Source organism: Oncorhynchus masou, chromosome 7 (assembly GCF_036934945.1).
Source record: "Oncorhynchus masou masou isolate Uvic2021 chromosome 7, UVic_Omas_1.1, whole genome shotgun sequence".
In the NCBI taxonomy this organism is placed as follows: domain Eukaryota; kingdom Metazoa; phylum Chordata; class Actinopteri; order Salmoniformes; family Salmonidae; genus Oncorhynchus; species Oncorhynchus masou.
This window is the reverse complement of record NC_088218.1, coordinates 5,758,898-5,778,897: the sequence shown is the minus strand read 5'-3', so window position 1 is coordinate 5,778,897 and position 20,000 is coordinate 5,758,898. Positions and strand designations below refer to the sequence as shown.

Here is a 20,000-nt window from a genome sequence, read left to right as displayed (position 1 = left end):
CAGGAACATCTCTCACTAGTCTGTCTCCTAGTCTAGGTTACTGGCCAGGGAACATCTCTCACTAGTCTGTCTCCTAGTCTAGATTACTGGCCAGGAACATCTCTCACTAGTCTGTCTCCTAGTCTAGGTTACTGTGGACACAGGTTGTAAAGGCCCCCAAAGCTACATACCCCTGTGTCCCACTGGCCACATCTTTGATCCGTTATTATTTCATTTATGATCTGTATTTGGAGATTGTCTATGTGTGTGTGTGCGTGTGTGTGTGTGTGCGTGTGTGTGTGCGTGCGTGTGCGTGTGTGTGCGTGTGCAGGCTCGTGTGTTGGAGCTACCAGCCAGACAGAACAGTGTGGATACCATCAACACGAGGACCGGCACCATTCCCCTCCCTGCTGACCAACAGAAGGAGATGAAGAGGACCAACACACGCTGGGTACAGGTTAGTATCCCCAACCTTTCTACAGAGGATGTTCTTTAGGTGGATGCGATCAGTTGGATGTTGGACATGAATATTAACTACTCAATGTCTGTATTTCAACTTGTGTGTAGGAGTAGTCTATTGTTTAACTTAATGTTGGGTTCATGTGTTTTGTTTTTTACTGTATGATCAAGTGTACTGTATATTCCTCCCTACCATTGGAAATGCTCTTGTAATTCAACTAAAATGGCCCCCAGCTCGGGGCCTCTCCCTCCTCCCTGTGGGAGACCTTTATACTGTGTGTGTGAGTGGACTGTATCCTGCCTCATATTAAGTTCCTGTTTTCCTTCAATATAATATTCCTGGATGTGCCTTCTTCCTCCCTACCATTGAAAACACTCGGGTCCTTCCTCTCCCTCCTCCCTATAGGTGTCTAAAGACCTGCCTGAGAAGCAGAAGCAGATTGAGAGCTTGCTGAAGGAGCTGTCTCACTTCCAAGACCGGCTAACTTACCTCTCCTCGTGGACCTCAACCACCAGGACCACCCTAGAGGAAAACCCTGACAACGTGGAACCCAAGGTAGACTATCAATCCATCCTGTCATCCATCCATCTATCAGTCAATTTGTCCATCGATCCCTCCCTCCCTCCCTCCATCCATCCATCCCTCCATCGATCCCTCCATCCCTCCATCCCTCCCTCCCTCCCTCCATCCCTCCCTCCATCCCTCCCTCCATCCCTCCCTCCATCCCTCCATCCATCCATCCATGCCTACAGGGACCGAGGCCTATATCAATGAATCTTTCCTTAATTCTTTGCATCCTCTCTCCATGCCTCCTTCTCAAAACACATGGGAGAAAAAGGTCAATGGTGAGGGACCTTAGACCTACTTTTCTTCCAGCTGGAAAAGGAGGTTAGGAGAGAAGACGGGAGGAATCTCTGAAAGATGAATTGAGATTGAGAGTAGTGTCATTGTTTTGGAATGGTTTGTGATGTTCCAGCTCGTAGATGAAGTCCAGGTCAAGAAGCCTGAGGTGGAGGGGGTGTTGGCTAAGGGCCAGGAGCTGTACAAGGACACGCCTCCCAGCCAACCAGAGAAGGAGAAGTACCACAGTCTGAGTGATGATTGGAGGGCGATTCAGGGGCAAATGATAGTACACAGAGAGAGGCTGGCTGCTCTAAGGATCCAGAAAACCACCAGTAAGGAGATGAGGGTGTGTGTGTGTGTGTGTGTGTGTGTGTGTGTGTGTGTGTGTGTGTGTCAAATAAAATGTTATTTGTCACATACACATGGTTAGCAGATGTTAATGGTGTGTGTGTGTGTGTGTGTGTGTGTGTGTGTGTGTGTGTGTGTGTGTGTGTGTGTGTGTACTGTGTGTGTGTGTCAAATAAAATGTTATTTGTCACAACCTGGGTTAGCTCTCTGATTGGCTATCCCTGCTGGATCAGATGGTACAGACACAGAGGGTGATGTTGGTGACATCAACCACATGATGTGTGTGTGTGTGTGTCAAATAAAATGTTATTTGTCACATACACATGGTTAGCAGATGTTAATAGTGTATGTGTGTGTGTGTGTGTGTGTGTGTGTGCGTGTGCGTGGTGTGTGTGTGTGTGTGTGTGACCATATGGCTACTGATTGTATCACGCTGCCCCCTCCAGTTGAGACCCTCCAGGAGACGCCCCAGCCCTGGCTCAGTTCAACAAGGCCTGGGCAGAGCTCTCTGATTGGCTATCCCTGCTGGATCAGATGGTACAGACACAGAGGGTGACTAGTGCTGTGGATCAGGACCTGGACGACATCAACCACATGATCGTCTTTTAGACATAAGAATCTAAAGAGGGTCAACCAGTGTGTCACAGAGTGTGAGAGAGGACCAGATTTAGTGCTGATCTGAGATCTGGCCTTTATTTATAATGAATACTAGAGAGAGGACCAGATCCTAGTGCTGATCTGGGTTCAGGTTAGCTTTTAGATCATAATGAATACTAGAGAGAGGACCAGATCCTAGTGCTGATCTGGGATCAGGTTAGCCTTTTAGATCATAATGAATACTAGAGAGAGGACCAGATCCTAGTGCTGATCTGGGATCAGGTTAGCCTTTTAGATCATAATGAATACTAGAGAGAGGACCAGATCCTAGTGCTGATCTGGGATCAGTTTGGCATTTTCGATCATAATGAATACTAGAGAGAGGACCAGATCCTAGTGCTGATCTGGGATCAGGTTGGCATTTTAGATCATAATGAATACTAGAGAGAGGACCAGATCCTAGTGCTGATCTGGGATCAGTTTGGCATTTTCGATCATAATGAATACATGACTACATGGACCGGGGGGGATCTGATCCTAGATCAGCACTCTTATTCTGAGATGCTTTGTGAACACAGGCACTGACCTGGCTCAAATACATGGCTCAAATACATGGCTCAAATGACATCAAATACATGGCTGATCTAATCATGGAATACGTGGCTCGAATACATGGCTCGAATACATGGCTCGAATACATGGCTCAAATAGTTGTGAATACTTGACATCCAGATATCCATTGAAATGTTCTGTCTCTGTCTTGCTGTCTGTAGGGAGCACTGGGGGACATGGAGCGGCGGCGCCCCCAGCTGGAGGGTCAGCTGACTGCAGCCCAGAACCTGAAGAACAAAACCAACAACCAGGAGACACGAGCTGCTATCACCGACCGCAGTACGCCAACCACAACCAATACTTACTACGCTTACTGACAGCAAACTGACCACAACCTGACCACAAACTGACCACAAACTGACCACCAACTGACCACAAACTGACCACGAACTGACCACAAACTGACCAACAAACTGACCACGAACTGACCACAAACGGACCACAAACTGACCACAAACTGACCACAAACTGACCACAAACTGACCACAAACTGACCACAACTGACCACCAACTGACCACAAACTGACCACAAACTGACCACAACCGGACCACGAACTGACCACAAACTATCACCAATGATCTGACTACAAACTGTCATCAATGACTACAACTGACCACAAACTGTTATTACTAAACACAAACTCATCAATGACTCCATTAATAACCACAAACTATCAGTATGGCCTGTTAGAGAACCTTGATTCAGCTCAGTCGCTGACTGAACAAACTAACTGATGTACTAATGATCATGACTAGGGATTTTGGATGCAGGGAGATTTGTTGATCAGGTAGGTTGTAGTCGATCTCTACCTACTTTGTGTGTGTGTGTGTGTGTGTGTGTGTGTGTGTGTGTGTGTGTGTGTGTGTGTGTGTGTGTGTGTGTGTGTGTGTGTGTGTGTGTGTGTGTGTGTGTGTAGTTGACAGGTTGCAGACCCACTGGGAGGAGTCACAGGGAAGACTGGCTGATAGACATCAACAGCTACAGAACATGCTGCAGGACTCCTCTGATTGGTTGGACGCCAGGAAGGAGGTGGAACCTCTCATCAAACGAGCCAATGACAAGCTGGAGTCGTGGCAGGATATTTCCTACACCATGGATGCTCTGAAGAAGCAAAACACTGACCTCAAGGTTACACACACATGCACACACAAACACTCACACACAGAAACATATACGCACAGACACACAAACACACACACACATACACACTCTACCCCTCTCTCTCTCTCTCTCTACCCCCTCTCTCTCTCTCTCTCTCTCTCTCTACCCCTCTCTCTCTCTCTCTACCCCACCCCCCCTCTCTCTCTCTCTCTCTCTCTCTCTCTACCTCTCTCTCTACTCTCTCTCTTACCCTCTCTCTCTCTCTCTCTCTCTCTCTACCCCTGACCCCGTAACTCTCTATTCTACCCCACCCCCTCTCTCTCTCTCTATTTACCCCCCACTCTCTCTACCCCTTCCCCCTCTCTTACTCTCTTACTCTCTAATTTCTCTCTGTCTCTCTCTGGTCCTCTCTTCTGTCTCTCTCTCTCTCTCAATCCAATTTGCTTTATTGGCATGACGTAACAATGTACATATTGCCAAAACTTACTTTGGACATTTACAATATGAAGATAATAAGAATCAACATTGTCAACGGGACGACAGTTACAATACAATGTAGTGGTCTGCCAACCCACAGCTCTCTGCGTCCTCCCCAACAGGACGGGTAGCCTACTCTCATCAGAGAGGTCTTTGAAACCTTGAATAAGGGTTTCAAATTTGGGGAATTGCAGCTCTGTCTCAGGTTCTGCTGTGGTGCAGTGGTTGCACAGCCTTTCCTCTACAGGGAGCCAGGTTTTCCTGTGTCTACCCTTCTCAATGGCAAGGCTGTGCTCACTGAGCCTGTACTTTGTCAAGGTTTTTCTAAGGTTTTGATCAGTAACCATGGTCAAATAGTTAGCCACGGTGTACTGTCCATTTAGGGCCAGATAGCACTGCATTGTGCTTGTGTTTCCCAATAAGCAATGTAGTTTTGTTTTGACTGTGTTGTAATTTGGTTTATTCTGATTGATTGGATGTTCTGGTCCTGAGGCTTCAGTGTGTTAGTAGAACAGGTTTGTGAACTCAGGACCAGCTGGATGTGGGGACTGAGGCTTCAGTGTGTTAGTAGAACAGGTTTGTGAACTCAGGACCAGCTGGATGAGGGGACTGAGGCTTCAGTGTGTTAGTAGAACAGGTTTGTGAACTCAGGACCAGCTGGATGAGGGGACTGAGGCTTCAGTGTGTTAGTAGAACAGGTTTGTGAACTCAGGACCAGCTGGATGAGGGGACTGAGGCTTCAGTGTGTTAGTAGAACAGGTTTGTGAACTCAGGACCAGCTGGATGAGGGGACTGAGGCTTCAGTGTGTTAGTAGAACAGGTTTGTGAACTCAGGACCAGCTGGATGAGGGGACTGAGGCTTCAGTGTGTTAGTAGAACAGGTTTGTGAACTCAGGACCAGCTGGATGAGGGGACTGAGGCTTCAGTGTGTTAGTAGAACTTCCTTGTGAACTCAGGACCAGCTGGATGAGGGGTTCTTTTCTTTGCATCAGCTCTTGGCATTGCAGGGTTTGGTAATGATATGAGAGGGGGTCACTGTATTTTAGATGTTTCCAAAACTCAATTGCTCTTTTTTGAGTGTTTATTATTAGTGGATATTGGCCTAATTCTGCCCTGCATGCATTGTTTGTAGTTTTCCTCTGGACGTGTAGGAGAATCTTACAGAACTCTGCATGCAGGGTTTCAATGGGGTGTTTGTCCCATTTGATGAAATCTTGTTTTGCAAGTGGACCCCACACCTCGCTGCCATAAAGTGCAATTGGTTCAATGACACAATCAATTAGTTTTAGCCAACATTTTAATAGGTATTTCAATTTGAATTGAGTCTTTTTTAACGGCGTAGAATGCCCTGTGTGCTTCCTCTCTCAGTTCATTCACTGCCTCATTTCGGGTTGAGCTTAGGTTTTTTAAACCTAAGTAATTGTGGTGTGTGCAGTACTCTATATTGTCACGACTTCCTCCGCCCAGGTCTCCTCTCCTTGTTGGGGCGTAGGTTCGGCGGTCGACGCCCAGGTCGGCTTTCTAGCCGTCGCGTTTCTGTGTCCATGTGCTTTCATGGTTTTATCCCTCTTGTATTTGTCTGTTACCTGATTTATCTAGAATAGTGGCCAATCACCTGGTTTTCATTCCCAATCACTCCCTGCATGTATTCCTCTGTTCCCTGCACACCTGGTTTTCATTCCCCAATCACTCTGCATGTATTCCTCTGTTCCCTGCACACCTGGTTTTCATTCCCCAATCACTCTGCATGTATTCCTCTGTTCCCTGCACACCTGGTTTTCATTCCCCAATCACTCTGCATGTATTCCCTGCACACCTGGTTTTCATTCCCCAATCACTCTGCATGTACACCTGGTTTTGGAATGACTCCCTGCATGTATTCCTCTGTTCCCTGCACACCTGGTTTTCATTCCCCAATCACTCTGCATGTATTCCTCTGTTCCCTGCACACCTGGTTTTCATTCCCCAATCACTCTGCATGTATTCCTCTGTTCCCTGCACACCTGGTTTTCATTCCCCAATCACTCTGCATGTATTCCTCTGTTCCCTGCACACCTGGTTTTCATTCCCCAATCACTCTGCATGTATTCCTCTGTTCCCCCACATGTGTTTGTGTGATATGTTACGTGTCATGTTTGACACGCCAGACAGGTGTTCGTATATTCCGTGTTTTGTCACGAGGTGTGTTCATTTGTTTGTACATAATTATTGTGACTGTTTGCGCGTTTTGCCCTTTTGCATATTGGCTGGAGGTTTTGACGCAGTTGCGCCCGTCTGTTGGTTTCTCCTGCCTCAATGAAGTGTGCGCCTGTTCATAACTCTCTGCTCTCCTGTACCTGACTCCGCCCCCAGTACGCATACCTGACTCTGCCCCCCCCATTTACACACCTGTCTCTGCCCCCTGGGCACACACCTGTATGACTCCGCCCTGTATCCAGTACCTGACTCACTACCACACACCTGACTCCACCCCCAGTACGCACACTGTGTATAGGGTGATGTTCTGTACTCCACTATTTAGAGGTCTCTGCTTCCTCGCACACACCTGACTCCGCTACCTGTACGCACACACCTGACTCCGCCCCCAGTACGCACACACCTGACTCCACTACCAGTACGCACACACCTGACTCCACTACCAGTACGCACACACCTGACATATATATTTTGTACCAATTGAGAACTTTGGTCTAATTCCCTGAGATCTGGATCTTCTCTGGAAAATCCTTATTTGAGTCTTTTTGGGGTTTACTGCCAGGGCCCAGGTCTGGTAGTACTGCTCTAGCAGGTCCAGGCTCTGCTGTAGGCCATGTGCTGTGGGGGTTTACTGCCAGGGCCCAGGTCTGGTAGTACTGCTCTAGCAGGTCCAGGCTCTGCTGTAGGCCATGTGCTGTGGGGGTTTACTGACAGGGCCCAGGTCTGGTAGTACTGCTCTAGCAGGTCCAGGCTCTGCTGTAGGCCATGTGCTGTGGGGGTTTACTGCCAGGGCCCAGGTCTGGTAGTACTGCTCTAGCAGGTCCAGGCTCTGCTGTAGGCCATGTGCTGTGGGGGTTTACTGCCACAGGTCTGGTAGTACTGCTCTAGCAGGTCCAGGCTCTCTGTATCAGCTGTGGGTGACAGAGGCATAGGGCGAAGAGTAGGCTTTTAACCTCTGAATTGTGGAGACTAACACCAGGGGCTGAGGATTTATCTAGAATAGTGGCCAATTCGCTGATGTAAATATTGAAGAGTGCAGGGCTCAGATTGCAACCCTGGGCCACTAGAGGGTTGTTACTGTGTATGAGGCTGATGTTCTCTCTCAGAGTCTCTCTCTAGAGGTCTCTCTTAGGCCTGGGCCTCACTAGAGGGCCCAGGTACTGTGTATGAGGGTGATGTTCTGTATCAGAGTTGTATATTTAGAGGGTCTCTGAGTAGGCTTCCTCTGGGCCACTAGAGGGTTGTTACACACACACACTGTACAGAACACACACACACACACACACACACACACACACAACACACACACACACACGGTTGTCACACACACACACACACACACACACACACACACACACACACACACACACACTTGAGCATGTGCAGCACGGAGTGGAGATGACTCCAGGAAGGTAATATGTGTAAAGCTGTGAGGCGTCTCTCTGATAAGGACTAGATGAGGAATCCTCATCACTACAGTATAACAGGATGAGAATGTAATGAGACTAGAGTGGCAAAGCCTGGAATACTGAATATTACAACATCCAACAGGCCCTGTTCTAGCACTCTGCTCAGCAACGTTTCCAGGAATCATGTCACAGTCCCTGTGTTGCTATGACTCCCTCTAGTCTAGTTAGAGGAACAACTGATATGAATGTTCTTCCATCCTGGATCTTCATTTGTTGAGTCGGGTGTTGTTGCTAGGCTACAACTTAAACTCTAGTTAGAGGACTTCTAATCAGAGCCGCGTATTTAGAGGGTCTCTGTCTCTGCTTCCTCTGGGCCACTAGAGGGTTGTTACTGTGTATGAGGGTGATGTTCTGTATCAGAGTTGTATATTTAGAGGGTCTCTGTCTCTGCTTCCTCTGGGCCACTAGAGGGTTGTTACTGTGTATGAGGGTGATGTTCTGTATCAGAGTTGTATATTTAGAGGGTCTCTGTCTCTGCTTCCTCTGGGCCACTAGAGGGTTGTTACTGTGTATGAGGGTGATGTTCTGTATCAGAGTTGTATATTTAGAGGGTCTCTGCTTCCTCTGGGCCACTAGAGGGTTGTTACTGTGTATTAGGGTGATGTTCTGTATCAGAGTCATATATTTAGAGGGTCTCTGTCTCTGCTTCCTCTGGGCCACTAGAGGGTTGTTACTGTGTATGAGGGTGATGTTCTGTATCAGAGTTGTATATTTAGAGGGTCTCTGTCTCTGCTTCCTCTGGGCCACTAGAGGGTTGTTACTGTGTATTAGGGTGATGTTCTGTATCAGAGTTGTATATTTAGAGGGTCTCTGTCTCTGCTTCCTCTGGGCCACTAGAGGGTTGTTACTGTGTATTAGGGTGATGTTCTGTATCAGAGTCATATATTTAGAGGGTCTCTGTCTCTGCTTCCTCTGGGCCACTAGAGGGTTGTTACTGTGTATTAGGGTGATGTTCTGTATCAGAGCCGTGTATTTAGAGAGTCTCTGTCTCTGCTTCCTCTGGGCCACTAGAGGGTTGTTACTGTGTATTAGGGTGATGTTCTGTATCAGAGTTGTGTATTTAGAGGGTCTCTGCTTCCTCTGGGCCACTAGCAGGTTGTTACTGTGTATGAGGGTGATGTTCTGTATCAGAGTTGTATATTTAGAGGGTCTCTGTCTCTGCTTCCTCTGGGCCACTAGCAGGTTGTTACTGTGTATGAGGGTGATGTTCTGTATCAGAGTTGTATATTTAGAGGGTCTCTGTCTCTGCTTCCTCTGGGCCACTAGAGGGTTGTTACTGTGTATGAGGGTGATGTTCTGTATCAGAGTTGTATATTTAGAGGGTCTCTGCTTCCTCTGGGCCACTAGAGGGTTGTTACTGTGTATTAGGGTGATGTTCTGTATCAGAGTTGTATATTTAGAGGGTCTCTGCTTCCTCTGGGCCACTAGAGGGTTGTTACTGTGTATGAGGGTGATGTTCTGTATCAGAGTCGTATATTTAGAGGCTCTCTGCTTCCTCTGGGCCACTAGAGGGTTGTTACTGTGTATGAGGGTGATGTTCTGTATCAGAGTTGTATATTTAGAGGGTCTCTGCTTCCTCTGGGCCACTAGAGGGTTGTTACTGTGTATTAGGGTGAAGTTCTGTATCGTTATTTTATGTCTTTGTCTATAACTGTTTTCTGTGGTCTCAACAGCTGTTTGTGAAGGAGCTGCACCAGTGGCAGGGTCAGGTGGACGTGACCAATGACCTGGCAGGGAAGCTGTTAACCCTTTACTCTACCGACCACACACACAAGGTCACACAGATGACCGACGCCACGAACGTTACCTGGGAGCACATCAACAAACGGTGAGTCAGTCTGCTATTCTGTCAGCCAGTTGGTCAACCAGTCAGTCAGTTATTTAGTCAGTTAGTCCTGTATTCTGTCAGTCAGCCTGTCAGTCAGTTGGTCAACCAGTCAGTCAGTTATTTAGTCAGTTAGTCAGTCAGTTATTCAGTTATTCAGTCAGCCTGTCAGTCAGTCAGTTAGTTAGTCAGACAGTCAATCAACCAGTCAGTTGGTCAGTCAGTTATTTAGTCAGTCAGTCTGGTATTCTGTCAGTCAGTTAGTAAACCAGTCAGTCAATTAGACAGTCAGTCAGTCAGTCAGTTAGTCTGTCGGTCATTCAGTTAATCAGTCAGTCAGTCAGTCAGTCAGTCATTCAGTTAATCAGTCAGTCAGTCATTCAGTTAATCAGTCAGTCAGTCATTCAGTTAATCAGTCAGTTAGTCTGCATCAGTCCCACATGCTCCTGAAAGCACTTCATCATGCTGTCTCTCAGTACACCTGAACACACACACACAATGCACAGTACATCTGAATGCACGCACACACATTGACCCTCACTGTTAGTTCTACTAAATTTCCCCGTGACAGGCCACATCATAACACTGATATATGACCCCAGTTTGCCCTCTGAACTTGTGACCTGTGTGTGTGTGTGTAGCGGTGCCAACAACAGTTTCTGTATATGTGTTCCTATTTGTGGACGTAGTGTCGGGGACCGTGAGGCGGCTCTGTCAGCTGCTCTGAGGCTGTTGCAGCAGTTCTACCTGGACCTGAAGGAGTTCCTCAACTGGCTGACGGAGGCAGAGACCACCTGTAACGTCCTGCTGGACGCCTCACACAAGGAGAGGCTGCTGGAAGACCCTGAGGCTGTACGACACCTGCTGCAGGGCAGTTACCAGGTCACTCTGGGGCACAGGTACTCACACTCAGTTCATACTGTAGAGTCAGTCTCCCACTGGGGCAGTTCCAGGTACTCACACTCAGTTCATACTGTAGAGTCAGTCTCCTGCTGGGGCAGTTCCAGGTACTCAGTTCACTCAGTTCATACTGTAGAGTCAGTCTCCTCTTGGGGCAGTTCCAGGTACTCACACTCAGTTCATACTGTAGAGTCAGTCTCCTCTTGGGGCAGTTCCAGGTACTCACACTCAGTTCATACTGTAGAGTCAGTCTCCTGCTGGGGCAGTTCCAGGTACTCACACTCAGTTCATACTGTAGAGTCAGTCTCCTCTTGGGGCAGTTCCAGGTACTCACACTCAGTTCATACTGTAGAGTCAGTCTCCTCTTGGGGCAGTTCCAGGTACTCACACTCAGTTCATACTGTAGAGTCAGTCTCCCGCTGGGGCAGTTCCAGGTACTCACACTCAGTTCATACTGTAGAGTCAGTCTCCCGCTGGGGCAGTTCCAGGTACTCACACTCAGTTCATACTGTAGAGTCAGTCTCCCGCTGGGGCAGTTCCAGGTACTCACACTCAGTTCATACTGTAGAGTCAGTCTCCCGCTGGGGCAGTTCCAGGTACTCACACTCAGTTCATACTGTAGAGTCAGTCTCCTGCTGGGGCAGTACCAGGTACTCACACTCAGTTCATACTGTAGAGTCAGTCTCCTCTTGGGGCAGTTCCAGGTACTCACTCAGTTCATACTGTCAGTTCATACAGTTCCAGGTACTCAGTCAGTTCATACTGTAGAGTCAGTCTCCTGCTGGGGCAGCTCCAGGTACTCACCTCAGTTCACTCAGTTCATACTGTCAGAGTCAGTCTCCTGCTGGGGCAGTCCAGGTACTCAATACAAACTCAGATACTATAGAGTCAGTTAATGGGGCAGAATCAGAGTCAACTCATAGAATCAACTAATAGTGTCAGTTCAGAATCAGTTCATACTGTAGAGTCAGTCTCCTGCTGGGGCAGTTCCAACTAATAGTGTCAGTTCAGAATCAGTTCATAGAGTTAGTTAAGAGTAATTTCATAGACTCAATTCAACAAAGTCAAATTGTTGAGTCATCTTTCAGTTGAGTCAGCTCAGCTTGAGTGGCATTATTGTGAAGTGTCTCAGGGTGGGGGAGGTGTCAGTACAGGATGTGCAGGGTCTGTGATGTGTTCGAGAAAGCAGCCAGCAGTCTGACCCAGTCTCTTGTCCTCGGTACCTTCCCCTGACTGCCGTGTGTACCCCTCAATACCCCGGCTGGTAAGACAGGAATGTTGGGCCTGGCTTGGGGGGCGAGACAAGGTCCAGACTCCAAGGAGCGGACAAAGACAGGACCCCCCCCCCCAACTCACACTGTATTGTGGGTTGTGAAGAGAAGGGTCTGTTCTGAGTTTGGAAAGGGAACATTTCTGACCCTCTGTGCAGCAGTAGTCGCCCACTTTCTCCACTCTCTCCCCCAGTGAACAACAGTCGCTGTGTGTCGGACATCAACCAGCCTTCTGTACCTCATTCTATTGGGTCTCTCCCTCTTCCTCACACACATGCACACGAGCAGACACTCAAACACACACACACACACACACTTACACAGGCATAGGGCTCATTGTAGCTCACGGAGAAACACAGAAAGCATCTCCACTTGATTGAGTTTGGCGACAGCAGACATCTTCTCTTAGTTGTGTAAAGCGTTGCCTTAAGTGGATAATATGCTGCGCAGGAAAACCTACCAAGTTCAGGTTAGAGATTACAACTTACTGGTCACTGGGAAGGGTTTCTGTCCAGTACTGAACGTGTCTGTGTTTTCTTCTGTCTTGCACTGCTCGTCTGTCTCGCAGTTGGAGAAAGACAGTCTCTTCAGACGCAGTGATCACTTGAATGAACCACGGTCAGAAATGGTCCATTTAATACAGTAGGCTTTGTTGTTGCTGACCACTGAGTGGACAAAACATTAAGAACACCTGCTCTTTCCGTGACATAGACTGACCAGGTGAAAACTATGATCCCTTATTGATATCACTTGTTAGATCCACTTCAATCAGTGAAGATGAAGAGGAGGAGACAGGTTAAAGAAGGATGTTTAAGTCTTGAGACAATTGAAACATGGATTGTGTGTGTATGTCATTTAGAGAGTGAATGGGCAAGACCAAATATTTAAGTGACTTTGAACGGGGTATGGTAGTAGGTGCCAGATTCACCGGTTAGAGTGTGTCAAGAACTGCAACGCTGCTGGGTTTTTCACACTCAACAGTTTCCCACGTGTATCAAGAGCCTGGACTCGAACCCAGAATCTCTAGTGGCACAGCGAGCACTGTGATGCAGTGCCTTAGACCACTGCACCACTCGAGAGGCCCAAATCAAGGCTGTTCTTAATGTTTTGTACACTCAGTGTATATTTACAGTCAATTACATTTCAATTCAAATAACTTAATCTTTTCCTGTGAGGAAACGTGTTGTGTGGTTTTGGTACGTGCATTAAGTCAATGAGGAACATGGGGTTGCTAAGGAGATTCTATGAATGGTTGTTATGTAGTCTTCTATTCTGTGACGTCATTCTGCCCTCTCCGAGATCAAACCTCACAGCCACATGACTCTGAGACCTGCAGCATCTGATGATGACAGTCAGGGGAAAGGAATGGACTAATTAGGATCATTAGAGAACATTAGATTGAGAGTACAAAAAAGGTTCCAAAAAGGGTTCTTCAGATGTCCCCATAGGAGAACCCGTTTTGGTTCCAGGTAGAACCATTTTGGTTCCATGTAGAAAAGGGTTCTACCTGGAACCAAAAGGGTTCTTCAAAGGGTTATCCTATGGGGACAAGCGAAGAACCCTTTTAGGTTCTAGATTGCACCTTGTTTTCTAAGAGTGTATGGTGAGGTGGGAGGCTTTGGTTGGACATTCCCCATCATAATATGTACAATATGTACCCAGCTAGTGGAGAAGGTACTCAGGTAATAGCTGGAAAACCTGGCTCTTTCACCTGCAGGACATTAATGACAATAATGAGAAAGACTAATGGATTCATTAGGATTCTAGAATATTAGGCTGAGAGAGTGGCTGCTCTGTTTGGACATATCCATCATTATTATAATATGTAGTCATCTAATGGTTTCTTCTATAGGAGGACATATATCATTATTATAATATGTAGTCATCTAATGGTTCCTTCTATAGGAGGACATATATCATTATTATAATATGTAGTCATCTAATGGTTTCTTCTATAGGAGGACATTATCATTATTATAATATGTAGTCATCTAATGGTTCCTTCTATAGGAGGACATATCCATCATTATTATAATATATAGTCATCTAATGGTTTCTTCTATAGGAGCACATATATCATTATTATAATATGTAGTCATCTAATGGTTTCTTCTATAGGAGGACATATATCATTATTATAATATGTAGTCATCTAATGGCTCCTTCTAATAGGAGGACATATATCATTATTATAATATATAGTCATCTAATGGTTTCTTCTATAGAGCACATTATATCATGATTATAATATATAGTCATCTAATGATTTCTTCTATAGGAGGACATATATCATTATTATAATATGTAGTCATCTAATGGTTTCTTCTATAGGAGGACATATTCAGGGGATTATTTACATTTACATTTAAGAACTGTACCACTCTTATCCAGAGCGACTTAGCAAATTGGTGAATTCACCTGATGACATCCAGTGGAACAGCCACTTTACAATAGTGCATCTAAATCATTTGGGGGGGGTGAGAAGGATTACTTTATCCTATCCATAGGTATTCCTTAAAGAGGTGGGGTTTCATAATATATAGTCATCTAATGGTTTCTTCTATAGGAGGACATATATCATTATTATAATATGTAGTCATCTAATGGTTTCTTCTATAGGAGTACACATATCATTATTATAATATATAGATATTAATCTAATGGTTTCTTCTATAGGAGGGCATATATCATTATTATAATATATAGATATGAATCTAATGGTTCCTTCTATAGGAGGACACATATCATTATTATAATATATAGATATTAATCTAATGGCTCCTTCTATAGGAGGACATATATCATTATTATAATATATAGATATGAATCTAATGGCTCCTTCTATAGGAGGACATATATCATTACTATAATATATAGATATTAATCTAATGGCTCCTTCTATAGGAGGACATATATCATTACTATAATATATAGATATTAATCTAATGGTTCTAAGGCTTTAATAGGACTGATAATACATCAAAATGCATCGAAATCATTCAGAGAGGCATATGTCACAGAACATTATAATGATTAATGATTTAGATACCCACTAATGATTTGATCCGTGTGTAGGTGTATTTGTGTCTGTGTGTGTGTGTGTGTGTGTGTGTGTGTGTGTTGTGTGTGTGTGTGTGTGTGCATGCTCGGTGTGTGTGTGTGTAGGACCTTCTGGGGGAGATCGATGGCCACACAGAACTGTACCACTCTCTGGATGAGAACGGTCAGCGCAGATGAACGTCTCTGACCGGCTCAGCGATGCCGTACTCCTACAGAGCCGCCTGGACAACATGGGCCAGCGCTGGGACGAGCTGCGCAGCAAAACCATGAGTATGAGGTAGACACCAGGCCAGACCCCTTTCTCATGCCTGCCTCCAGGTGTTCATTCATGGTGACAAAAGGGTGCAGATTTTCGCTCCATCCCTGTTGTTACACACCTGATTCAGATAATCAAGGTCCGGGATGAGCATCTAATTACTACAATCAGGTGTGTTAGACTGAGTAGGGTTGGAGCAAACGCCTGCGGGACCTTTCTTCCTCAGGAGGAAGGGGTGAGCATCCCTGGTCAACAGTCCAGTTTAGACAGTAATATCTATGATCCAGTCTAGTTTAGATAGGAATATATTTGATCCAGTCTTGTTTAGATAGGAATATATTTGATCCAGTCTTGTTTAGATAGGAATATATTTGATCCAGTCTTGTTTAAAAAGGAATATATTTGATCCAGTCTTGTTTAAAAAGGAATATATTTGATCCAGTCTTGTTTAAATAGGAATATATTTGATCCAGTCTAGTTTAGATAGGAATATATTTGATCCAGTCTTGTTTAAATAGGAATATATTTGATCCAGTCTAGTTTAGATAGGAATATATTTGATCCAGTCTTGTTTAGATAGGAATATATTTGATCCAGTCTTGTTTAAATAGGAATATATTTGATCCAGTCTTGTTTTGATAGGAATATATTTGATCCAGTCTTGTTTAGATAGGAATATATTTGATCCAGTCTTGTTTAAATAGGAATATATTTGATCCAGTCTAGTTTAGATAGGAATATATTTGATCCAGTCTTGTTTAAATAGTTTATATATTTGATCCAGTCTTGTTTATAATAGGAATATATTTGATCCAGTCTTGTTTTGATAGGAATATATTTGATCCAGTCTTGTTTAATCTGTATATATTTGATCCAGTCTTGTTTATATAGGAATATATTTGATCCAGTCTTGTTTATATAAGTTTATCTACTGGTCCAGTCCAGTTGAGATAGGAATATCTATGATCTGGTTTATATCTATGCTTTATATGTGTATGTTGTAGATCTACCTGGAAGGGGAAATGGCTCCATGGAAGAGGATAACATGACCCTTTATATCTGATAGCCTGGCTGCAGATGAAACTGGTTTGGATGGTTTATAACTGTTTATCTGTACGTCCCTGCTGTTTATACAACAGCTGGTTTATAACTGGTTTATAACTGTTTATGGCTGGCTGGGTGGTTAGCTGGTTGGTTTATGGCTGGTTTTGGTTATCTGTTTATATCTGGTTGGTATATAGATACATTATATCTGGTTTATATCATAAGTTTAGATGTATAACGGTTTATATCTGTTGATATCTGTTTATAACTGGTTTATAACTGGTTTATATCTGTTTAAATATGTTTATAACTGGTTTATAACTGGTTTATATCTGTTTATATCTGGTTTATATCTGGTTTATATCTGTTTATATCTGGTTTATATCTGTTTATATCTGGTTTATATCTGGTTTATATCTGTTTATATCTGGTTTATATCTGTTTATATCTGGTTTATATCTGGTTTATATCTGGTTTATAACTGGTTTATATCTGTTTATATCTGGTTTATATCTGGTTTATAACTGGTTTATATCTGGTTTATATCTGTTTATATCTGGTTTATATCTGTTTATATCTGTTCATATCTGGTTTATATCTGGTTTATACCCGGTTTATATCTGGTTTATATCTGGTTTATATCCGGTTTATATCTGTTCATATCCGGTTTATATCTGTTTATATCTGGTTTATATCTGGTTTATAACCGGTTTATATCTGGTTTATAACCGGTTTATATCTGGTTTGTAACCGGTTTATATCTGGTTTATAACTGGTTTATATCTGGTTTATAACTGGTTTATATCTGTTTATATCTGGTTTATAACTAGTTTATGACAGTACTCTGCAACATCAATAAGAACTGATGACAGTACCCTGCAACATCATTAGGAACTGATGACAGTACTCTGACAACATACTTAACATGGACTCAGCAACATCACACTGTAACATGGACAGGTACATACACTGTAACATCATTAAGAACCGATGACAGTACTCTGCAACATCATCAGAACTGATGACATACTGTATCATTAAGAACTGATGACACATACTGTAACAACATCATTAAGAACTGATGACAGTACTCAGCAACATCATACTGAACATGGACTCATGACAGTACTGGACTCAACATCATTACTGTAACTGATGACAGTACTCAGCAACATCATTAAGAACTGATGACATACTCAGACACATCATTAAGAACTGATGACAGTACTCTGCAACATCATTAAGAACTGATGACAGGACTCTGCAACATCATTAAGAACTGATGACACACAACATCATTAAGAACTGATGACAGTGCAACATCTGTAACATGGACATCAGAACTGATGACAGTACTCTCAACATCATTAAGTAACATGGACTCAGACACACTCTGCAACATCACTCAGACACATGACAGTAACATGCAACATCATTAAGAACTGATGACATGGACTCAGACACACACTGTAACATGGACTCAGACTGTAACATGGACTCAGACACACTGTAACTGACTCAGACATGGACTCAGACTGTAACATGGACTCAGACACACACACTGTAACATGGACTCAGACACACACACACATACTGTAACATGGACTCACACACACACACTGTAACATGGACTCAGACATACTGTAACATGGACTCAGACACACACACTGTAACATGGACTCAGACACATACTGTAACATGGACTCAGACACATACTGTAACATGGACTCAGACACACACATACTGTAACATGGACTCAGACACACACTGTAACATGGACTCAGACACATACTGTAACATGGACTCAGACACACACTGTAACATGGACTCAGACACACACACATACTGTAACATGGACTCAGACACATACTGTAACATGGACTCAGACACACACTGTAACATGGACTCAGACACACACTGTAACATGGACTCAGACACATACTGTAACATGGACTCAGACACATACTGTAACATGGACTCAGACACACACTGTAACATGGACTCAGACACATACTGTAACATGGACTCAGACACATACTGTAACATGGACTCAGACACACACTGTAACATGGACTCAAACACACACTGTAACATGGACTCAGACACACACTGTAACATGGACTCAGACACACACTGTAACATGGACTCAGACACATACTGTAACATGGACTCAGACACACACTGCATGTTACTTTTACTCGTCATTTCCTGTGTATGTATTTCTCGTCACTATTTCTACTTTGTATCTTCATCTCTGCGTTGTTGGAAAAGGACCCGTAAGTAAGACTTCTCACTGTTAGTCTACTGGTCTTTACCAAACATGTGATCGATGACGTTTGATTTGATTCTGTGTGTGTGTGTTACAGAGCTTCAGGAGAGATCTGAGGGCCAAGGGCCCGGTGGTTAACGGGGCCCTGGACCAGGTTCAGATCTTCCTGTCTGAGCTGCCTGCTGAGAGGGAGCCTCAGCCTGTCCAGAGAGGTGAGTGGGACACACTGTTAGCCCGCTGAACTAAAGCCTAGGTATTAATTCATGGACTTAACGCGAGTCTAAAGAAAGGTTACTCATCACACACTGATAAACACCAACAGATACACTCATCCTGCTCACGGACACCAACACTCATTTTTACCTCCTTATAATACACATGTGTATGAACATTACTGCTCATGTAACTGACAAGATACAAAGCAGAGAGCACCTGTTTCCCCCTGTCTAATTCTCCCTACTTTTGCATATTTTTGATATTGTATGTTATCAGATCTTCAACCAAAGTCTAATATTAGATAAAGGGAACCTGAGTGAACAAATAACACAACGATTAATTAATTTCTTTCATAAACAATTTTATGCAACACCTAATGCCCCCTTGTGTGAAAAGGTAATTGCCCCTTTACACTCAATAACTGGTTGTGCCACCTTTAGCTGCCCTGACAACCAAACACTTCCTGTAGTTGTTGATCAGTCTCACATGGCTGTGGGGACGCTTTGCTGCCTCAGGTCCTGGACTACTTGCCTTTGTAGAAGGGACCGTGAATTCTGCTCTGTATCAGAGAATTCTACAGGAGAAGGTCAGCCCATCCGTCTGTGAGCTGAAGCTGAAGCACAGCTGGGTCATGCAGAAAGACAATGATCCAAAACACACAATCAAGTCTACATGAAAATGACTAAAAAACAAAAATAAATTAATTTTGGAAAGGCCTAGTACAGTAGTACAGACCTAATCCCAATTGAGATGTGGCAGGACTTGAAATGAGCTGTTCACGCTTGTAAAACCCACACATGTAGCTGAGTTACAGCAGTTCCGCATGCAAGAGTGGGTCAACATTCCTCCACAGCGATGTGTGAGACTGATCAACAACTACAGGAAGCGTTTGGTTGGAGTCAGGGCAGCTAAAGGTGGCACAACCAGTTACTGAGTGTAAAGGGGCAATTACCTTTTTCACACAGGGGGAATTGGGTGTTTTTTGTTATTTGTTCACGCAGGTTCCCTTTATTTAATATCACGTTTTGGTTGAAGATCTGATAACATTCAGTATCAAAAATGTGCAAAAAATAGAG

General features: G+C 44.2%; 1 protein-coding gene across 1 annotated transcript in view; it reads left to right on the top strand.

The window, feature by feature from the left end:
- LOC135542929 (dystrophin-like) overlaps positions 1–20,000 on the top strand; it is a gene marked incomplete at its 5' end in the record, with an annotated part of 841,859 nt that overhangs the window by 57,952 nt on the left and 763,907 nt on the right. Inside the window, 11 exon segments of the mRNA XM_064970064.1 lie at positions 311–436; positions 845–994; positions 1,416–1,614; positions 2,082–2,230; positions 3,001–3,118; positions 3,757–3,968; positions 9,757–9,911; positions 10,598–10,807; positions 15,336–15,409; positions 18,711–18,715; positions 18,806–18,920. Coding sequence (XP_064826136.1) covers positions 311–436; positions 845–994; positions 1,416–1,614; positions 2,082–2,230; positions 3,001–3,118; positions 3,757–3,968; positions 9,757–9,911; positions 10,598–10,807; positions 15,336–15,409; positions 18,711–18,715; positions 18,806–18,920 — 1,513 coding nt within the window.